This window comes from Panthera pardus, unplaced genomic scaffold (genome assembly GCF_024362965.1).
Source record: "Panthera pardus isolate Hobbes unplaced genomic scaffold, ASM2436296v1 HiC_scaffold_2, whole genome shotgun sequence".
NCBI classification, from domain to species: Eukaryota; Metazoa; Chordata; class Mammalia; order Carnivora; family Felidae; genus Panthera; species Panthera pardus.
In genome coordinates, this window is record NW_026526765.1 from 121,889,425 (window position 1) to 121,907,482 (window position 18,058).

An 18,058-nucleotide genomic window follows, 5' to 3' on the forward strand; every position below is an offset into this window, starting at 1 on the left:
AAAAAGGAACCCTTGTGCACTGTTGGTAGGAATGCCAACTGGTGCAGCCACCATGGAAAACAGTATGGAGGTTCCTCAAAAAATTAAAAATAGAATTACAATTTGATCCAATAATTCTACCACTGGGTATTTACCCAAATAATACAAAATACTAATTCAAAAAGACATATGTGTCCCTACGTTTACTGCAGTGTGATTTATAGTAGCCAAATTATGGAAGCAGCCCAAGTATCCAGTGATAGATGAATGGATAAAGAAAATGTAAAAAAATAAGATAAAAGAATATGTGGTATATATCTACAATGGAATATTACCCAGTCATAAAAAAGAATGACATCTTGCCACTTGCAACAACATGGATGGATCTAGAAGGCATAATGCTACATGAAATAAGACAGTCATGGGGTGCCTGGGTGGCTTAGTCGGTTAAGTGTCTGACTTCAGCTCAGGTCATGATCTCGCAGCCCGTAAGTTCGAGCCCTGCATCGGGCTCTGTGCTGACAGCTCAGAGCCTGGAGCCTGCTTCAGACTCTGGGTCTCCCTCTCTCTCTGATCCTCCCCCGTTCATGCTCTGTCTCTGTCTCAAAAATAAATACACATTAAAAAAAAGAAATAAGACAGTCAGAGAAAGAGTAATAACATGCTTCCACTCGTATGTGGAATTTAAGAAGCAAAACAAACGAAGAAAGAAAAAGAAACAAACCAAAAAACGGACTCTTAAAAATAGAGAACAAACTGATGGTTACCAGAGGGGAGGTAGGTAGGGGGATGGGATAAATAGGTGATGGGGATTAAGAGTACACTTATCATGATGCTGAATAATATATAGATTGCTGAATTATATATACACCTGAAACTAATATAACACTGTATGTTAACTATATGCAATTTTTAAAGTTTCCAATTCTTGGTTTAAGTAGAAAAAACCAGTAAAGTTGATAGATCATGAGCTTGTCTTGATATAGGATTATTTTTGAAGATTCAGCAGAGGTAAGGGGGTTCAACAGAGCCTCCTTTCTTTCTTTAAAAATTTTTTTTATTTATTCGTTTTTGAAAGACAGAGAAAGAGAAAGAGACAGTGAGAGTGGGGGAGGGGCAGAGAGAGGGAGAGAGAGGGAATTCTAAGCAAGCTCCGCACCATCATTGCAGAGCCCAAAACGGGGCTCAAACTCAGGAACGGTGAGATCATGACCTGAGCCAAAATCAACAGTCAGACACTTAGCTGACTGAGCCACCCAGGCACCCCTAGAGCCTCCTTTCTTAAAAACCAACCAACCAACAAACCAACCTGGTGGCTCACCACTGCCAACAAATGAAACTTCAAGTTCTTTAGCAGGATTTTGAAGGCTCTACAAAATCTAACTCCTGTCTTTCAGATCTCATTTCCCAACAGTTTTCTATCCCTTCCATCCATCAAGTGTACTTATTCTATTCACCAAGATTATGGACTTCTGATTTTTGGTGTTTTTTACATTGTCCAGAATTCTCTCCCAACATCCTACATACCAGCCTTCAATACCCAGTATTAAATGTCACAATCTCTGAGATGGTCCCCAATTCGATGTTCTGGGCTCCCACAACATTCAGTATTCATGGTTACTGAGTGAGGGTCTGCACCCTCTCAGGAAAGGGGGGCCAGCTCACCACATTTACATGGAGTTTGTATTGATTACAACATAGATAGACGACTCTGGATCCCACTCTGGACTGACATGCTCTGGTGGTTTGTCCCAGCTTCCTTCCCCCTCATTGGCCCTACCTGTGCATGATGCTATTATGGTCCTTATCACAGGACACTGTCATATTTCCATCTTATTTCCTTACATTTCTATCTTCCCCCACTAAATTCTGAGGACAGGACTGTGTTAATATTATTCTGGCATCACCTGGACTAGAGACTGACTTTAAGTAGGTGCTTAATGTTTGTTTAATGACTATATAAAAGGTTCCAAACAAATTCTATATTAAAGCCTACCCTTGGATAAAATACTCCAATACTTCACGTGTGTGTGTGTGTGTGTGTGTGTGTGAGAGAGAGAGAGAGAGAGAGAGAAAGAGAGAGAGAGAGAGAGAGAGAGAGAGAGAAGAGAGAGAGAGAGAGAGAGAGAGAGATTTAATGAATAAGGATTTTAATCTTTTTCTTTTTTTTAGAAGATTTTTTTAATAGTTTACTTTTTTAATTTATTTATTTTTGATAGAGAGAGAGAGTAAGCAGGGGAGGGGAAAAGAGGGAAACAAAATCCCAAGCAAGTCCCATGCTGTCAGCACAGAATCCAACGTGGGGCTCAAACTCATGAACTGTGAGATCATGACCTGAACGGAAACCAAGGGTCAGACGCTTAACCTACTGAGTCACCCAGATGCCCCGAATGAATAAGGATTTTAAATGAGAATGCTGGTGGTGGTGGTTGATGGTGGAATTCTAGGAACCTGCCTGTGAGGTGGGTTTTGTGAGGATCTTCCTAGTGCTCTTCAAATTACCCCCATTTAAAGGGTTAGAACGCAGGGTTGCAACCCTGAGTGAAAAGACAAAAGAAGCTAATTTATATCTCTAAATCCCTAGATTTAGAGACAGCTCATTCTTCCCAAAGAAATTTCCCCAAAGCAAATATTTAGAATCAATTTATACTTGGTTTAATAGGGGGAAACTGATGTGGCACTTCTGGTTGACTAAACACAACCCCGCTGACTACAGACTGCAGGGACGACAGTTGGATTAACATCTTGGTGACACAAGGAGCCTACAGGGGATGTTGGCCTCCAAGAAGGTTCTGCCATGGGTCAAATGCCTATTCACTGTCAGAGTCATGGGAGGTGATCTGGTCTCTAGTGAGAGCTGCTGAGGGTGCTGAGAGGCTCTAGACTTTGGAGGTGCCTAGCCTGTTAGGATCTCAAGGAGGTAGCTAGTATGAGAATAGGTCTGTTACGCAAAATGCTCCTAAAAAAACCCAAATCCTGCATTCTATGTATCCATAGACTTGGCCTGCAACCACTGTGACCCCTGCCCCTGCCGTAGGTAGGACGTCACATTCGGGAAAAGCAAGTGAATGCTGTCTGAAGTATCTCCTCCCCCACACTGCCCACAACCCCCAACACACACATACACACCAATCAGGCTCTACTTTCTTCTTCAAGGCAGTCCCGGATATATGTTTTAATCTGCTTTCACCTAGACACAGATTCTAGATGCATACACAGAGCAGGCAATATGCATTGTCCCTAACTCCTGACATCACCCTGGGGACAGTGACTTTTCCACTGGCTATCATGTCATTTAATTGACTCTTTCCAGATTGTGGGTGATCCAAGGAGTTCTGTCTTCTCCTGACTGCTTTCTAATTCTTGGGAAAATACTCTTAAGCCTGGGACAGAACAATATATCTTAGTCTTTAATATAACAATGTACCATCTACCTTCTGTCTCCACATTTCCACCTCTGCCCACAGAAAAGAGACACCCAGCAACCAATACTTCCATCCTCGGGGAATGGGTTAGGAAGGGGGCTCTCACCTTTGGCTCCATTTCCATACTTACTCTTCCCAGGAAAGAAAAGTTGCTTGTCTAATTGGGGAGATTATCATAAGTCATTTTTCAAAGGGATCATTGTTTTTGATTAGGTTAAATTAGCACTAACAGACACTGTTTTTTCATGATATACCTCTCCTCTAACTCTTTTTCACTCTGCTCTAGCTCTGTTTGGTAATCAAACCAGGACAGTTCCCCCTCCTCACAAAGGCAGAGGTCTGCCATTCTTGATTTTCTTCCCTTGTATGTAGGAGGTGGAGGTCCTGTCATATTCTCCAGACCATCTTTACCAATTACAAGTCTGATTCTGAACTTTGGTCCCTCAGTTGGCTCCCTGCATCTATTCTTAATTACTTAAGACTTGGAGGGAAAGGAAGGTGATTAATTAGTCTCCACCAAAGTTCTGACAGTTAATAATAGCCTTCAAAGGCGTTTAAAGTCTAGTCAACACTGACTACAACCTCTTCATGGTCCTAAGATGCACCTTATTTTACCTTTGCCTCTACTGAAGTTTACAACACACAGATGCACACAGCCAGCTCTGCAGATAATGGTCCCCCAAAGATGCTTATATCCTAATTCCTGAAACCAGTGAATATGTTATATGTTACATGACAAGAGGGACTTTGCAAATGTGATTAAACTGAGGATGCTAAGATAGCAAGATTATCCTGGATTATCCAGGTAGGCCCAATGTAATCACAAGAGTCCTTATAAGGCAAAGAGAGGGGGAGGAAAGTCAAGAGTCAGACAGAGATTTGCAGATGCTATTTTGTTGGCTTTGAAGATGAAGGTGCCAGGAGCCCAGAAATGCAGGCAGCCTCTAAAAGCTGGTAAAGGCAAGGGAAGAGATCCTCTCATAGAGCCTCCAGAAGTAGTGAAGCCCTGCTGACATCTTGATTGTAGTGCAGTGAAACCCATTTTGGACTTCTGACTTCCAGAACCATGAGATAATAAAACTGTATTGGCTTAAACCACCTAGTATGTGGTAATTTGGTACAGCAGCCTTGGGAAATGAATACAGATTTTGGTACCTAAAAGTGGGGTTCTGCTGTTACAAATAACTAAGAATCTTGAAGTGGCTTTGGGATTGGGCAATGGTCAGAGATTGGAAGAATTCTGAGAAGCCTAGCTTCCCTTGAACAGACTGCTAGCAGAAAAGTAGATACTAAGACTCTGCTAGAGAGGACTCCGAAAGAAGTGAGAAGCATGTTAGAGAAAACATATCATCATCTTAGGGAATACCTAAATTGTCATGAACAGAATGTTAGTACAAATAGGGACATTAAAAGTGTTGTTAGTGACAGTTCTAATGCGAATGAGGCACATACTATTGGAAACTGAAGGAAAGTGGATACTTGTTATATAGTAACAGGAATCAGCCTTGATTTTAACCTAGTAAAACTTGTGACCTCCATAACTGTATGATAATAAATTTGCATCGCTTTAAGCCATGAAGTTTGTGGTAACTTGTTATAATAGTAATCAGAAACTAATACAGACCCTACAGTCAGCCTAGAACTCAGACAATGAATATTCCTCTCCAAGTTACCAAACTATTCCCTTCAGCTGGCATATGGGACAAAGAATCAGTAGTGTGTTAATTAAGTGCACAGCATTCAGCAGCAGACAGACACAGGTTCAAATATTGCTTTGCCACTGTATTCATTAATGAGTCAACAAATATTAAGCCCCACTATGTGCGAGACACCTTGCTTGACTGGGATAATAGGGAGCAAAAAAACACTAGATGTATGAATGTATGGAACTCACTTAATTCCTATGAGTCTCAAGTTCATTATCTAAAACATGGGAATAACAGTTTCTCTCTTGCTTAAGTATGCAATGCATGTAAAGTACTTACCACAGTTTCACTAAATAATAACTACTATTAAGCCTTCCTTTCTCTTGTTCTAAAAGGCTATTTGTACAACAACAGGGAGCAACAGAACAGGATTTAAAGACTTTGAAACTTCAACAACAAAGACCCTCTCATCAACACACATACTTCCTTGCTAATAGGTTTCTGTATTCCATGGCTCATCATCAAACAGAACCAATCTCACAGGCTCAAAAGTGTCCACCTCAGGGCTGTTTACATACATGGTAATACTCTTTTCCCCCCAAAACTCTCTGACATGAAGCTTGGTGTGCATCTAATGTAAATCATTTATACAGACTGAGGCTTCTAGCCTTGCTACAGACCTTTGAGTCACCCTAGATGATTATGAGAACAGAGATGTGACACATGCATTTTTGGGTAAGATAGTATCTGTAGTTCAGAGTCAAAAAACATAAAAGAGAAGACTTGGGAAATGTCACCTTGCTACTCAGCTTGGCCCATGATACTGCCCAGAGCAACAACTCTGGACACTGGATTGGTCCAATGTTGGAAGGAAGCACAAACTGCCAGACTTTCTGGGACCATTAACAACAAACTTGTTTGTTCAGACTTTCTTCATTTTTAAAGTTTGTTTGTTGTTTATTACATTCACTGGCAGCTGTAATCTAGAGGCCCAGTACACTGTTTGGGACTCAGCAGTCAAGAGCCACACTCTAGTAACAATAAGCTTTTTATCATCTTTGTTTTCTTATAGATAAAAATTTGGTTCCTAAAAGTTACTTTTTGTACCCCAACTTTCTAAAGTTACACCTGTGAGAATTACTTCTACAAAGCTCTCAATATCCTATTTCCATACTGGTACAAACATCCTTTTGTTTTTTAATTTTTTTTAATGTTTATTTATTTTTTAATGAGAGAGAGACAGAGAATGAGTGGGGGAAGAGCAGAGAGAGGGAGACACAGAAGCAGGTTCCAGGCTCTAAGCTGTCAGTACAGAGCCCAACGCAGGGCTTGAACTCTCAAACTGTGAGATTGTGACCTGAGTCAAAGTCAGACACTCAACCAACTGAGCCACCCAGGTGCCCCACAAACATCTTTTTTTAAAAAGATTTATTAAGTTTTTATTTTAATTCCAGTATAGCTCACATACAGTGTTATGTGAGTTTCAAGGGTACTCCTTTTTTTCTTTATTTCTTTTGTTACTGCCATGCTCAGGACTGCCTTTTCCCATTCTTCACCTAGCCCACATCTCTGGCAGTAGACCATTCCAGGCAGGACTACTGCTGAGGAAACTCTTGGTCTCTTTGAGATGAGAGTAGAATGACATTGATCTCTGCTTCCTCTCTTTTTTTCGACTCTGGATAATAAACTCTAAGTGCAGAGGCAGAAGAGGCTCTTCTCCAGTCCATATGCTCAAGTCCAGGTCTCTTGGCAATGAACTCTCTAGTGACCCTTTCCTAGAGGCCCCAAGGCTGTAGCCAGTGCTTGACCTGAATATGTTTCTCCAGATTAGGCAATGACCTTCTCAATTCAAAGTTGACTGCCTCTGTGAAAATGAACTTTTCAAGTCCTTTCGGAATCTGGGCTGAGTTTCTCTGAAAACACTTGTCATTAAAGACCCTTCCTATTGCTGGGGACAGGCTCTCGTTTCTAGTTTACTAGAATCAGTGAGGCTTAAGGCAACGCTTGCTGGAACTGCAAAGCTTAAAGTAATTACAAGCCATTACCTCTCCTCTGCCCTCACTTCTGATTATAAGTAGGTCCTTCTTGTCCAAACACCTCTGAGGGAGGAGCTCCAAGCAATTCCAAACAATCCAAGACATCTTTCCCCCAGAATGAAGCGTAGACTCTCACCCTCCACTTCTACTTTGCCACAGAGCTCTCAGGCTACAGGTAGCTTATGACTTCCTCCTCCCCCTCCTTCCTTGGTCCTTTGAGACACTAGGGTCTTCCCAGTATAAACCTGAATTTCCCTTCTGATAAGGCACTTAAAAATGTAGCTACAAAGTATGGTGTGTAGACAAAACTAGAAGAGAAGGTAATTTGGAAACTCTCTTGTCCCATGCAAAACTCTTAAACAAAGAAGGATAAAAGTGTATTATTTTCCTAAGACGTTATTCAAAAGTTGTTGCTCATGATGAAGTTTTCAGGGGCCAGACTGTATGCTCTAGTGACATGTTAAGTGGATCAATGATAACCTAAGGAACTGTAATGAGTATCCATTTCCTGACCCTGCATTAGCTGCTTCTCTGCATCTGTGGGATTTGAAGAAAACTATAGCCTAAGGGAACAGTTCGTGCTGCTCTTCTCTCCTCGCTCTACCCTATAAAATGTATGCCCAGGAGCATACAGTGGAGTGCACACAGGATTGTATTTTCAGGAAGCACATGAACTCTGTTTCAAGGAAGAAATGTATTTATTATGTATCATGGTCCCGACTCTGACTGTATTCTGCCCGGGGTAACCAATCCTGGGGAAAAGGGTGTAGAAAAAGGGGGAGAGGTGGAGGAAACACAGAGTGGAAGGAAAGAACTATCTCAGAATCTATTTACTAAACAGAAATGTTTAATTTCAGAAAAACCAGGAAGTCTTCCATCTAGTTTTTCATTTATATGACCATTAAAAATAGAAGGGACAGAGTGTTCTTCTAAGAAGGAGATGAAGGGGAATGAATGAAGCCAGTACAGACAAGTTTCATGGCTTCTCCTAGGTAGAGGATTCTAATTCGCCTTCCCACACTATCTTGCTCCCTCCCTCCAGGCCGGGTCAGAACACACCACACAAGCTACACAGAGAACTCCAGCAGATGTGGTGACTCCAAACCCCCAGAAAGTAACAGTGCATCTCACAAGGACTCACTCACGTTCCTCAGCTAGAGACCTCTAAGCCAGGCTGGCCCTCTGGCCCTGAGACGCAGGTGAGAATGGACAATGCCGAGGAAGGAGCTGCCCCACACACAGAGACCGCCGACCTCATTTTTTTCCCTAATAAGGATCTGTACACACCTCCCAGGACTGTCATCACCATGACAACAGCAGAAGTTGAGGGTGAGCAGGTTAGTGGAACAGCATGCTTTCTAAATTCTCAAACGAGGCCTGAGGCTGTCCTCACTCATGAAGTGGAAAAATTCATGTTGGCAGTGCTCCTAAATGGATTCCAAAAAACTTAAAGATCATGCCTTCTTTCTGGGGAAGAATCAGAGATGGAGTCTGCATAAAGCCCCTTCACGCAAAGTTGATTTTGTCAGAGAGGTAGGAATCCTAAAACAAAAGCATGAATTCCCCCTCACTCCCCCAAAAACTAGGGCACATAAACTATGTCCATCTACCACAGAGTGAAGAGATACGGCAAACCAGGGCAAAAACAATCCCCCAAAGACACAAAAAAACAGGCACTTTGAGAAAAATCTCTATAATAGAGCCTTCCCACAGAGACTACTCAGAACAACTCAGACCTAAATTCTGAATGTGAAAGATAGACTCCTACCTTGAAAAAGCACTAAAATAGCTCCCATTTACTATAAACATTGTTCTCTAGGCTGTGTAATATGCGTGTATTATCTCATTTAATTCTTGTAACAACCTTATTAGGTGGACACTACTATTATCTCCATTTTACAGAGAAAGAAACTAGGAACCAGAAAAGTTAAATAGCGGACTCAGAACTGCTGAGTAACAGAGCTAGGATTCAAAGGAGGGTTACTCTGACCGAGAGCTTGAGCTCTTAGTGATGATCTCTCTGATATAGGGAAAGGCTTCCTGCTTCCTGTAAGAATCATAGGTAGATGCCTTCCTCGCATGATTTCTGAGCCTCCAAAGATATAAGACAACCTCAGGAACATGCACTCTTGATTCTAGACCAGTTCTTAAACTTTGGGGTATATCGGGAGCACATGGAGGGCTTGTTAAACACAGATTTCTGGGCTCCACTCTGAGAATTTCTGATTCGGTAGCAATTGTTAGTGTGTCTGCTCCAAGTATCGTACTTGGAGAACCACTGTCTGGTCCCTCAACACTGAGGTCCTCTAGGCCTCACTGCCTTAGTCACCTCATCTGCCTAAGTAATCTTTCACTGCTTAGTCCCAGATCCCCTGGGGTCTTCCTTGACAAACTATAGTGTTATGTTTGGCAGTGCTGTGTATTTTGGAATTCTCTGAGCTCTTCTGAAAATAGTATGTCCCTCTCCAGGAACAATTTACTCCTGCCTTAGGTAATGAAATGTAGAAAGAGGGGCCCCGGAAGGACCAGTAGGAGAGAGCAAAGCAGTCTGGTGCCCTGAAGCCAGACCAGCTGTCTCAAAGGCGCAGTCTTTTTACAACCTCTTGGGATTCCCTCTAGGAACTGATCACACAAGGGCACTCATTAAAACCTCTTGAGAACATTCACACTGAGAAAGTGAGAGTTGTAATTGTGAATGACTGGCCCTTTAATGCCCCTCCCCCCAAATACATTCCTCCCTCTGAAGAAGCTGTAACTGGATGCCAGGCTCTCCCTCCTCAGCCCATTTCTTTCTCTGCTCAGTCTCACGGGAAGCTGCTAAAGAAGAAGCCCTTAGGCCAGGTCTGCTCACACAGAGGTGAGGCTGGAGAAAGGGGCCAGTCGTCAGGATTAACCAATTTAATGCCTGACCTGTTTATCCTGCAGGGAACATCACCTGGTGATGTCCCCATTGATCCTTTCAGATCCTTATGCTAGGTTTTTGTGGACTGTGAAGATAAATGAACAGTTTAGTGACAAAGCAAAAGAATTCATCAATGGAGGAAAAACAACTTTCAGGAAGATGTGTGAATGAGGATTAGTGCACAGCAGGTCTCTCTCTCTCTCTCTCTCTCTCTCTCTCTGCCCAGCTGCAGCTATTCTCTACTAACAGTGCAGGCGTATTTTGAGTCCTAAAACTGTCAAGTGTCAAGAGGTCAGAATGGCAGGCAGAGGGGCCTCCCTTTAACTTAGTATCACTGTGAGGAGGTATGTTGACATGCAAGGGTAGGTCACCCATGGAGCACTGGGAAGATGGAAGGTCTGTACAGCTCAGTCCATGAGGACCGGGACTCGAATCAGGAGCCAGGCACAGTCCTGGACAGAAGGGATGAGACAGGAGGGGTTGGGAAACTCGGGAAGGAGAGTAATGGGACTCCTTCCCTATCTTCTGTGTGAAGAAGATGGGTTCCTAACATTCTTTTAAATCTGAAGGAGAGACCTGAAATAATCAGCAGACAGCTCCTAATGCATATTTGCCTAGGAATACACACCCACCAGCATCATCAACAAAAGGAGAATGTATTCAACCTTAGTTCCTGGCTCACTAGACCGACCTGCAAACCCTCTGTGGGAACAAGAAAAGCCCTGAAGACAGGTGAGCAGGGCAAGGTTGTGGCTGCTTTCATAGCATCATTCTTACCATTCCAGATGCTTCCTATCCTGCTATACTTGGCAGCCCAAAGCCACTTCTTCACTTCACCACTGGCATTGGGGCTGCAGATTTGTCAATGAACTATTTTATGTTCTTCTCCTTGCCATCTGGCAATATTAACTCTAATGAATTGCTTTAGCTTGTGCATTTGTTTTTTTGTTTTTTTTTTGACAAATGTGACTTTTAGTTGAATCATGCAACATTCACAAATAGCAAATGCTGGCTGATTAGAATCAATGAAAGCTCTTAGAATTGCCAGCAAAAATGGGCCCTTTGCTGCACATGTTATTCAGATAGCCTAATCATTTGAAAAGCACCTGATTATTTCTGGAAAGAATGTTTCACACACACACTTATGTCATCTGTAATGTATCTATGTATGTATTTGAATTTGGATGGATTCTTGCAAGCCAGCCACGGTATGAATATAAGTGCTAGATACACTTGGATTTGGAGCTAGACACAGGGTTTGAATCCTACCTCTGCCACTTACAAAACTGCCTGAACCTGGGTATGTTTCTTACCTCTTGGTGTCTCAAGTTTCTCACATGTAATATAGATCTAATAAATCCCTTGCAAGACTGTCATGGGGAATAAATGATATCACATATATAATGCGCTCGGCCCAGTGTCTGAGTTGATAATGGCTCAATAATTAGTAACTATTATCATCATTATGATGTTCTATTAATAGAGGATTATGATGGACACCATTTACAGTCTCTGTAATCCTTCCTTTCTGAAAACTGCCACAGGGATGGACCTCCAAAGCCATATTTTTATTATATGACATCGCTTTAGTGATTGGGCAAGAATAAGGAAACTAAGGAAATATGAGTTTAAGCAATTTGTCTATGCTCATCAGCCACTTGGCTCTTGATCCAACCTGGAAGATTCTCTTTCCTGAAAGTTTAGGTTAGGAATTAGTCCCCATTGGTCCTCTGAACTAAGACACTGTGAGATGTTCATGTCTGGAAATGTCCATGTCAAGGCAGTAAAAGTCAGTCTGCAGAGTGATACAGATCATCATATAGATGTGCAGAATGAAGCAGATCTGACTTTAACCTGAAGTCAAAGAGAGTAGTGTCTTGGTTTTCATAACTTTCCACTTCCATGAGAAACTCCATTCCATCTATCTATGTATCTGTTTATGTGTCTATGTATCTCTCTTTTGCTTACCACTTTGAATGGGTTTCCATTGTCTTCAATTGAAAGATCTTTGCTAACAGTGTCATTTCTGTGCATAAGACCACCAGATCTTCTCTGTGTAGCTCAGATAGCCTAAGTATTTGAAAGATGCTGGCTTGGGGCACCTGGGTGGCTCAGTCAGTTAAGCATCCGACTCTTGGTTTTGGCTCAGGTCTTATCTCATGGTTTCACGAGTTCAAGCCCCATGTCAGGCTCTATGCTGACAACACAGAGCCTGCTTGGGATTCTCACTGTCCCTCTCTCTCTGGCCCTCCCCCACTCGCACTGTCTCGCTCTCCCTCTCAAAATAAATAAATGAACTTAAAAAAATAAAGATGCCTGGCTATTTTACAAAAGAGCTATACACACACACACAGAGATACCCTTATATGTTTTCAGTTCTTGAAGGACATTAAGTAGAAAACTAAAATAATCATGTATGTATGTAAGGATGTCATACATATAAGGAAAAGAAGAAAGACTAAAAAGAGAAGCATTAATATTCTGGTCTTAAAAAAAACAGATCATCTGATTGCTTGCTAGAACCCACACAAGAAGAGAGAGACTTTGGGTCTTTACCTGGTGTTGCACTGGATACCGTTGGCCACTGCTGATCAGGCCCTCCTGGCCCAGCCCGTAGAATGCCAGCCTCCTCTAGGTGCACAGAGCTGAGTAAACACACAGACCCAAATCATGGTTAGACCATAAATGCCTCTCCAGATCTCCTGCCACCCTCAGAAAGTGCATACATCTCTGGAGGCAGGGCTATCGCCAACACATTCTACTCATACTTGAACTGCAGCAATTCCTGCTGAGCGGGTACTCTGCATAAATTGCAAAAACAGTTGCCTATGTGCTGCTTGCTATACTATTCAGGCAATAAACATGTTTTATCTTTAAGACAATTTTGGTCATCATCAATGCCACATGGCATTCATTAAATGTAACAGGAAGCCCATCAGAGGGCCAATGCCATTTTAACATGTAAATGCTGAAGCAGAGGAGGAGAGCTTACTACCAGAAGCCCCAGGCCTCTCTTGCTGATTGTCTTGTTTCTGGGTTCTCTATAGCAAAGACGAAAACACAAAAAATTATTTGGTGGTAACTGTAGCATCGTTCCCTTTTAGCTACCCAATTCTTTCTTGACCTTATTTTCTGTTTTACTCTTTCTGTATCTTTTACTTGCAGACAACCCATCCTAGTACATTTCCTGGGACTTGAGGAAGCCTATCATCACCACTCACAGATCCCAATTCAGAAGAGATCAATTCAGCATGAACTACTGCAGGTAGTGAGACATAAAGTGGGATACGCTTAGAGGCAAGTAGAGATAGAATATAAGCTATTCAAGGATGCAGCACTCATAAATATTAATCGATGTATGTCTAATGCCAGCACATAGAAGACCCTCATGTATTTGTTAGATGGATGAAGGAAGGAACAAACAGAGACTCTAAAAGCAAACATCATCCAAGAACATCCTCACCAGAATTAGAGGACTATTTTAAAACAGACATCGGTTCATCTTGCAAATTAAGTTACTGAGACAAAATTTATACTACTGTCCGAGGGGTTACATGAGGCAGCAGAGAAGACAATCTTGAACTATCGTGGGGGAAGCCCATCTATAAACTGAGTATCTTCTCACTCTGTGACTTTGAATAACGTATCTAATCGAAATTAACTCATTACGCTCTGCCCTACTGTTATTCTTCCCTCCATCTATATCCTAGAATACTCTCTTTTTTCCAAATAGTAATATACTTCGTGTGTTCTTGGATTCTACCAGCAACTTATATGGGTTCAATCAGACTCATTCTGAAGATGTAACTACCTGGGAACCAGCTCAGCTTAAAGCAGAATTTCCAGATACCGTTACATGATGTCTGAGGCTGGAACTGCCAGGAAGCCAAGCATATGTGTAAAAAAGAAGTATTCTTTAAGTTTACAACTCTAATACCTGCTCAGTACACTGTGGGGAATAAATTACATTTAGCTTCCATTCTGATTACATTTCTTATCCTACTTATATCTCATAATATCTTAATCGAAACCTGAATAGGAGGATACTTGGCTTTCTTTTTCCCACTTGAAAATAGAATAAGGAAGTGATAATGTTTTAGTATTTTATTTTAAGTGAATTTTTTAAGGGACATCTCATGGCTTTGGTACTTTTCAAGTAAAGTACGGATTCAACTGGGAGCGAATAAGCTGGTATTATAAACCATGCTTTCTCCTCTTACATGGTTTTGCAATGATAGCTCAGGTGCAGGCCAAAGCATAAACTGGTCACTAACAAACAGAAAGAAGCCCTCTGATACCTCATATCCTGGCATCTGCATAAGTGTTTCTGGGCTAAAATTGTGACCCTGGTTCCAAAGTGACATCTCACTATGCCAGCTATGATCTGCAGCCCTTCACTGATTGCTTCTTGTTCAGACACAGCACCCATTATAATGATTTCTGCTCAACTTGTAATGCTTGAGAATGTGTTAATTTATTTTACTTTAATGCATTTCTAAAGGGGCTTAAAACTAATTTTTCATTAACTTAACACATATTTTGTGAGCTCTCTCTTTAGAAAATCGATCCAGGTTTGGTAAAGATCTACTTAAGTGTTGCTCACATTTTAAGGAGCTTAAGTTTAGAGTTTATTCCTTCTTTAAAACTAAATCCTTTTGGTGGGTGTTGATTGTTATGGTTTCTTGGTTTCCAAAGACACTCAAACATAAAGAATCTTTTATTTGGCCCCATGGCATTAAATCAGCTCTGGGAATAATGGTAGTTAATCAATTACTGTCACAGAGACAAAGTAGAGAAAGCAAAATTATATTAATCTGAGTCTTAGAGTAATGCTATTACTCTAGATTAATTTAAAATAAGCTAGATTGGGTCTCCAGATATTCAATAAAGGCCTTTCACATGGCTCATCCTCTGAAGAGCCCATGCCATTGAGGGAAACAAAAGAGTAACAAGATGGAAAAGATAAGGAGATTCTAATATGCGTAAACATGAACAAGAATAAGAGCTGATTACTGTGGTTGATAGGATATAAGAGGTGATGTGTGATAGCAAACCAAGGCAGACAACATGTACATATATTCTAGTACAAAAGCATCAGTGTTCATTATAATTTCTAAGGGAGGGACAGAAAGCATAGGTGGAGAAGGGATGAAAGAAGTTGTCATTAATTCCTTATAGAAATTTTGATGAGAGAAAGTATACAGCAGTCTGTCTCTGTAATTTTGCAAGGGACTCTTATTGCCAGCATTTGAGAAGCATTTGGCAGTATGTTTAATGTTTCAAGGAATAGACATGGAGACAAAGTTCCCCTGTAAAAGTATCTAAAGCTTCTAAACAGCAGTTTCCAGCCCCTACACACACAATTTGACTGAGACATAAAAGTTAAAGTACTTCTCATTGAAAAAAAGGAAGGAAACACATACCTGTGCATTCCTGCTCTTAGGGAAGCAGAGTAACGCCAGTCTGGGTTGGGCTGTCGTGGCTGCAAAATCACAAAGGGAGGTTGTGTTAATAAGGCAAAACAGAGATCTCCCAGTGATTGATTAGTTGTTTCTTAAATATTTCCATGTATGTGAAAAAAAACATTGAAGGAGCCATTTTATGTGCAACTCTATGAGGATATCTGTATATACAGCGCTTCGTGAGAAAATTAGCTCATCAGGGTCCTTGCAAAGACTAAATATCATGAAAAACTAGACTTAATGATGCTGTGAGGACCAGCTGTGGCTTCGCCTTGCTCAAAACAGGTCTACGTTCCTAAAGCAGCAACAGGGGGAGGGCAGTCTATTTTGAGACAGGGAAAGCTTCCATTGTTTTTGCCCTCAAATGCCTCATTAAGGGAACATCTCCAATTTGGTGTTCAAGCTAAAACAGGGTGCACAACTACACAAGTTCTGCTGGTCTGGCCGGACTGCAGAGGACTGCAATCTGCTGCTGGCTTTGCAGACTGCAGCATGTTTGACCCAGGATGGATGTGCCCAGTCATAACGACAGTGACTGATAACTGCCTCTTCTGCTGACTGAAGAGGAATACTACAGAGAGGAAAATAAACCACTACGGGAGCTGGATCTTGTTTTGCTACATAATCCTCTTCATAAAACTGCACTCGCTCCCTGCTTTTCTGAGTGCTTTGCCTCCTCACTCAATTACTGTTCACCAAGCTCTGATTGTTTAACAGGGAGTAGCTGAAACCCAGGAAGAACCTGACTCACGCTGCACCACCTATGTATTAGAAAGATCTGTTGCCTTCTGTCTACAAACTGTCAATTCAAAGGGGAGTGGACAAAGAAGGAACATATAGGCCCCAGAAGACTGTCTGAGGAGTTATGGGCTGAAGAGAAGCCACTCAGGAATCACAGGAGACAAAATGGGGACAACTGTCACTATCTTGTATTTATTAGCAAAAAGTTTATTATAAAAAAGACCTGTGTTAGGTCTTCCTTTAAATGTATTTTCATGGCCCTGTCACTGAATACTGAGGTCTATGTGAGCAGAAAGATGAAGAGGTGGAGGCTGTATTCTGTATTTTCCTCTGGATTATAATTATCATATTTCATAGACACAAAGCCACAGTAATACCAGTAAACTACTTCAAAATGTCAATAATTCTTGTCCATATCATTTTTATAGTTTATTCAAAGGATGCAGAGTATTTCATAAAGACACTTTATCACAACACCTAGGAAAGAAGTGATCAGCATCTCAACTTTCAGACAGACTATGGGGTGGTTAGATGGTATTCAGAGAGTTAGCCAAAGTCAAGGCCCAGGAAAAGCTACAAGTCTAGAATACTTTTCCTCAAATGTCCCCACACACTAACTGCCCTCGCTCCTTTCAACTTTGCTGGCAAGATGTGAATATGCAAGCTGCTTTATCCTTGAAGCAGTTCTCAGAATACTACAGATACTCCATGTAAAGTAGCATGAAACTCTCTACAGAAGAAATGAAAGGGTTTCCCATTTTCTACTAGTTGTGTTGGAGGGAACCAAAAGAAACCATTTGCAAATCATTTTGTAAACCTGGAAATATGACTGAACTATTTGTATTAATCAAATCACCATCATCTCTTCCCTTACCATCAGCAGAACTAGTATCAACTGTGAGAACCTTTCTTCAGTAAAGACTTGGACACCTGTTAAGTAAATGTTGCCAATTTTTTTTTTTTTTTTATGATTGGATAACATTCATGGTGAAAACTGCTGCCACTTGATCTTTGGATTGAGAGCACCAACCTCATTTTGCTGAGAGGCACAATTCTAGTGGGAGTGACCACGGAACTCAGTTCACTGAGTCACTTCCTCAACGACAATTTGTCATGCTGCTATTTTCTATGATAGTCCATCAACAACAAGGTGCCTCTCAGATTCATTTGCCAGAATCATAGATATGAGATCACTTAGGGTAGTAAGATCAGGCAGGGAAAAGGTAAGGAAGAATACAGAATGTTTTAAGGATCCACACAATATTAGGCAATGAGATAAGCACTTTAAACATATTATTGCATTTATCTTAACACTTTTTTTGACCATAAATTCTATAAAAGGGGTATATCTGTTTTGTCCATAAAACATATGAATATGCTCAGATATTCATAATATATAGCTATGTCCTCCGAGCTGAGCAGTGTTCAGGTATTTGGTAGGTTTTTAAAATGTTTCTGAACAAATTTATGATCATGCAAGGATAATATTAATGTATTTAAATGTATAGAAATAAGAAATCTGAGCTTTAGAGAGATTAAATTACTTGCCTGATTTGGTGGATTTGTTGATCGTTACATTTAGGTCTCCCTAAACCAAAGTTCGTGTTTTAAATTAATTTACACAGAATGACATGTATATAGTTGACCCTTGAACCACATAGGTTTGAACTGCACAGGCCCACTTATATGTGGATTTTTTTTCAATAAATACCATACAGTACTGTAAATGTATGTTCTCTTCCTTATGATTTTCTTTTTTTAAATGTTTATTTATTTATTTTGAGAGAGAAACAGAGAGTCTGAGTGGGGAGGGGGGCAGAGAGAAAGGGAGACACAGAATCTGAAGCAGGCTCCAGGCTCTGAGCTG

At 41.0% G+C, this 18,058-nt stretch overlaps 1 protein-coding gene across 11 annotated transcripts in view; it reads right to left on the reverse strand.

Moving 5' to 3' along the window:
* LOC109252181 (protocadherin alpha-C2) overlaps positions 1–18,058 on the reverse strand; it is a 196,283-nt gene that overhangs the window by 19,777 nt on the left and 158,448 nt on the right. For all 11 annotated transcript variants that reach the window (XM_053907411.1, XM_019424431.2, XM_019424432.2 and 8 more), the window contains exons 2-3: positions 15,412–15,470; positions 12,545–12,633 (exon numbers count right to left, since the gene is read on the reverse strand). In XM_053907411.1, the coding sequence (XP_053763386.1) occupies positions 12,545–12,633; positions 15,412–15,470 (148 nt within the window). The remainder of the gene's footprint in view (positions 1–12,544; positions 12,634–15,411; positions 15,471–18,058) is intronic.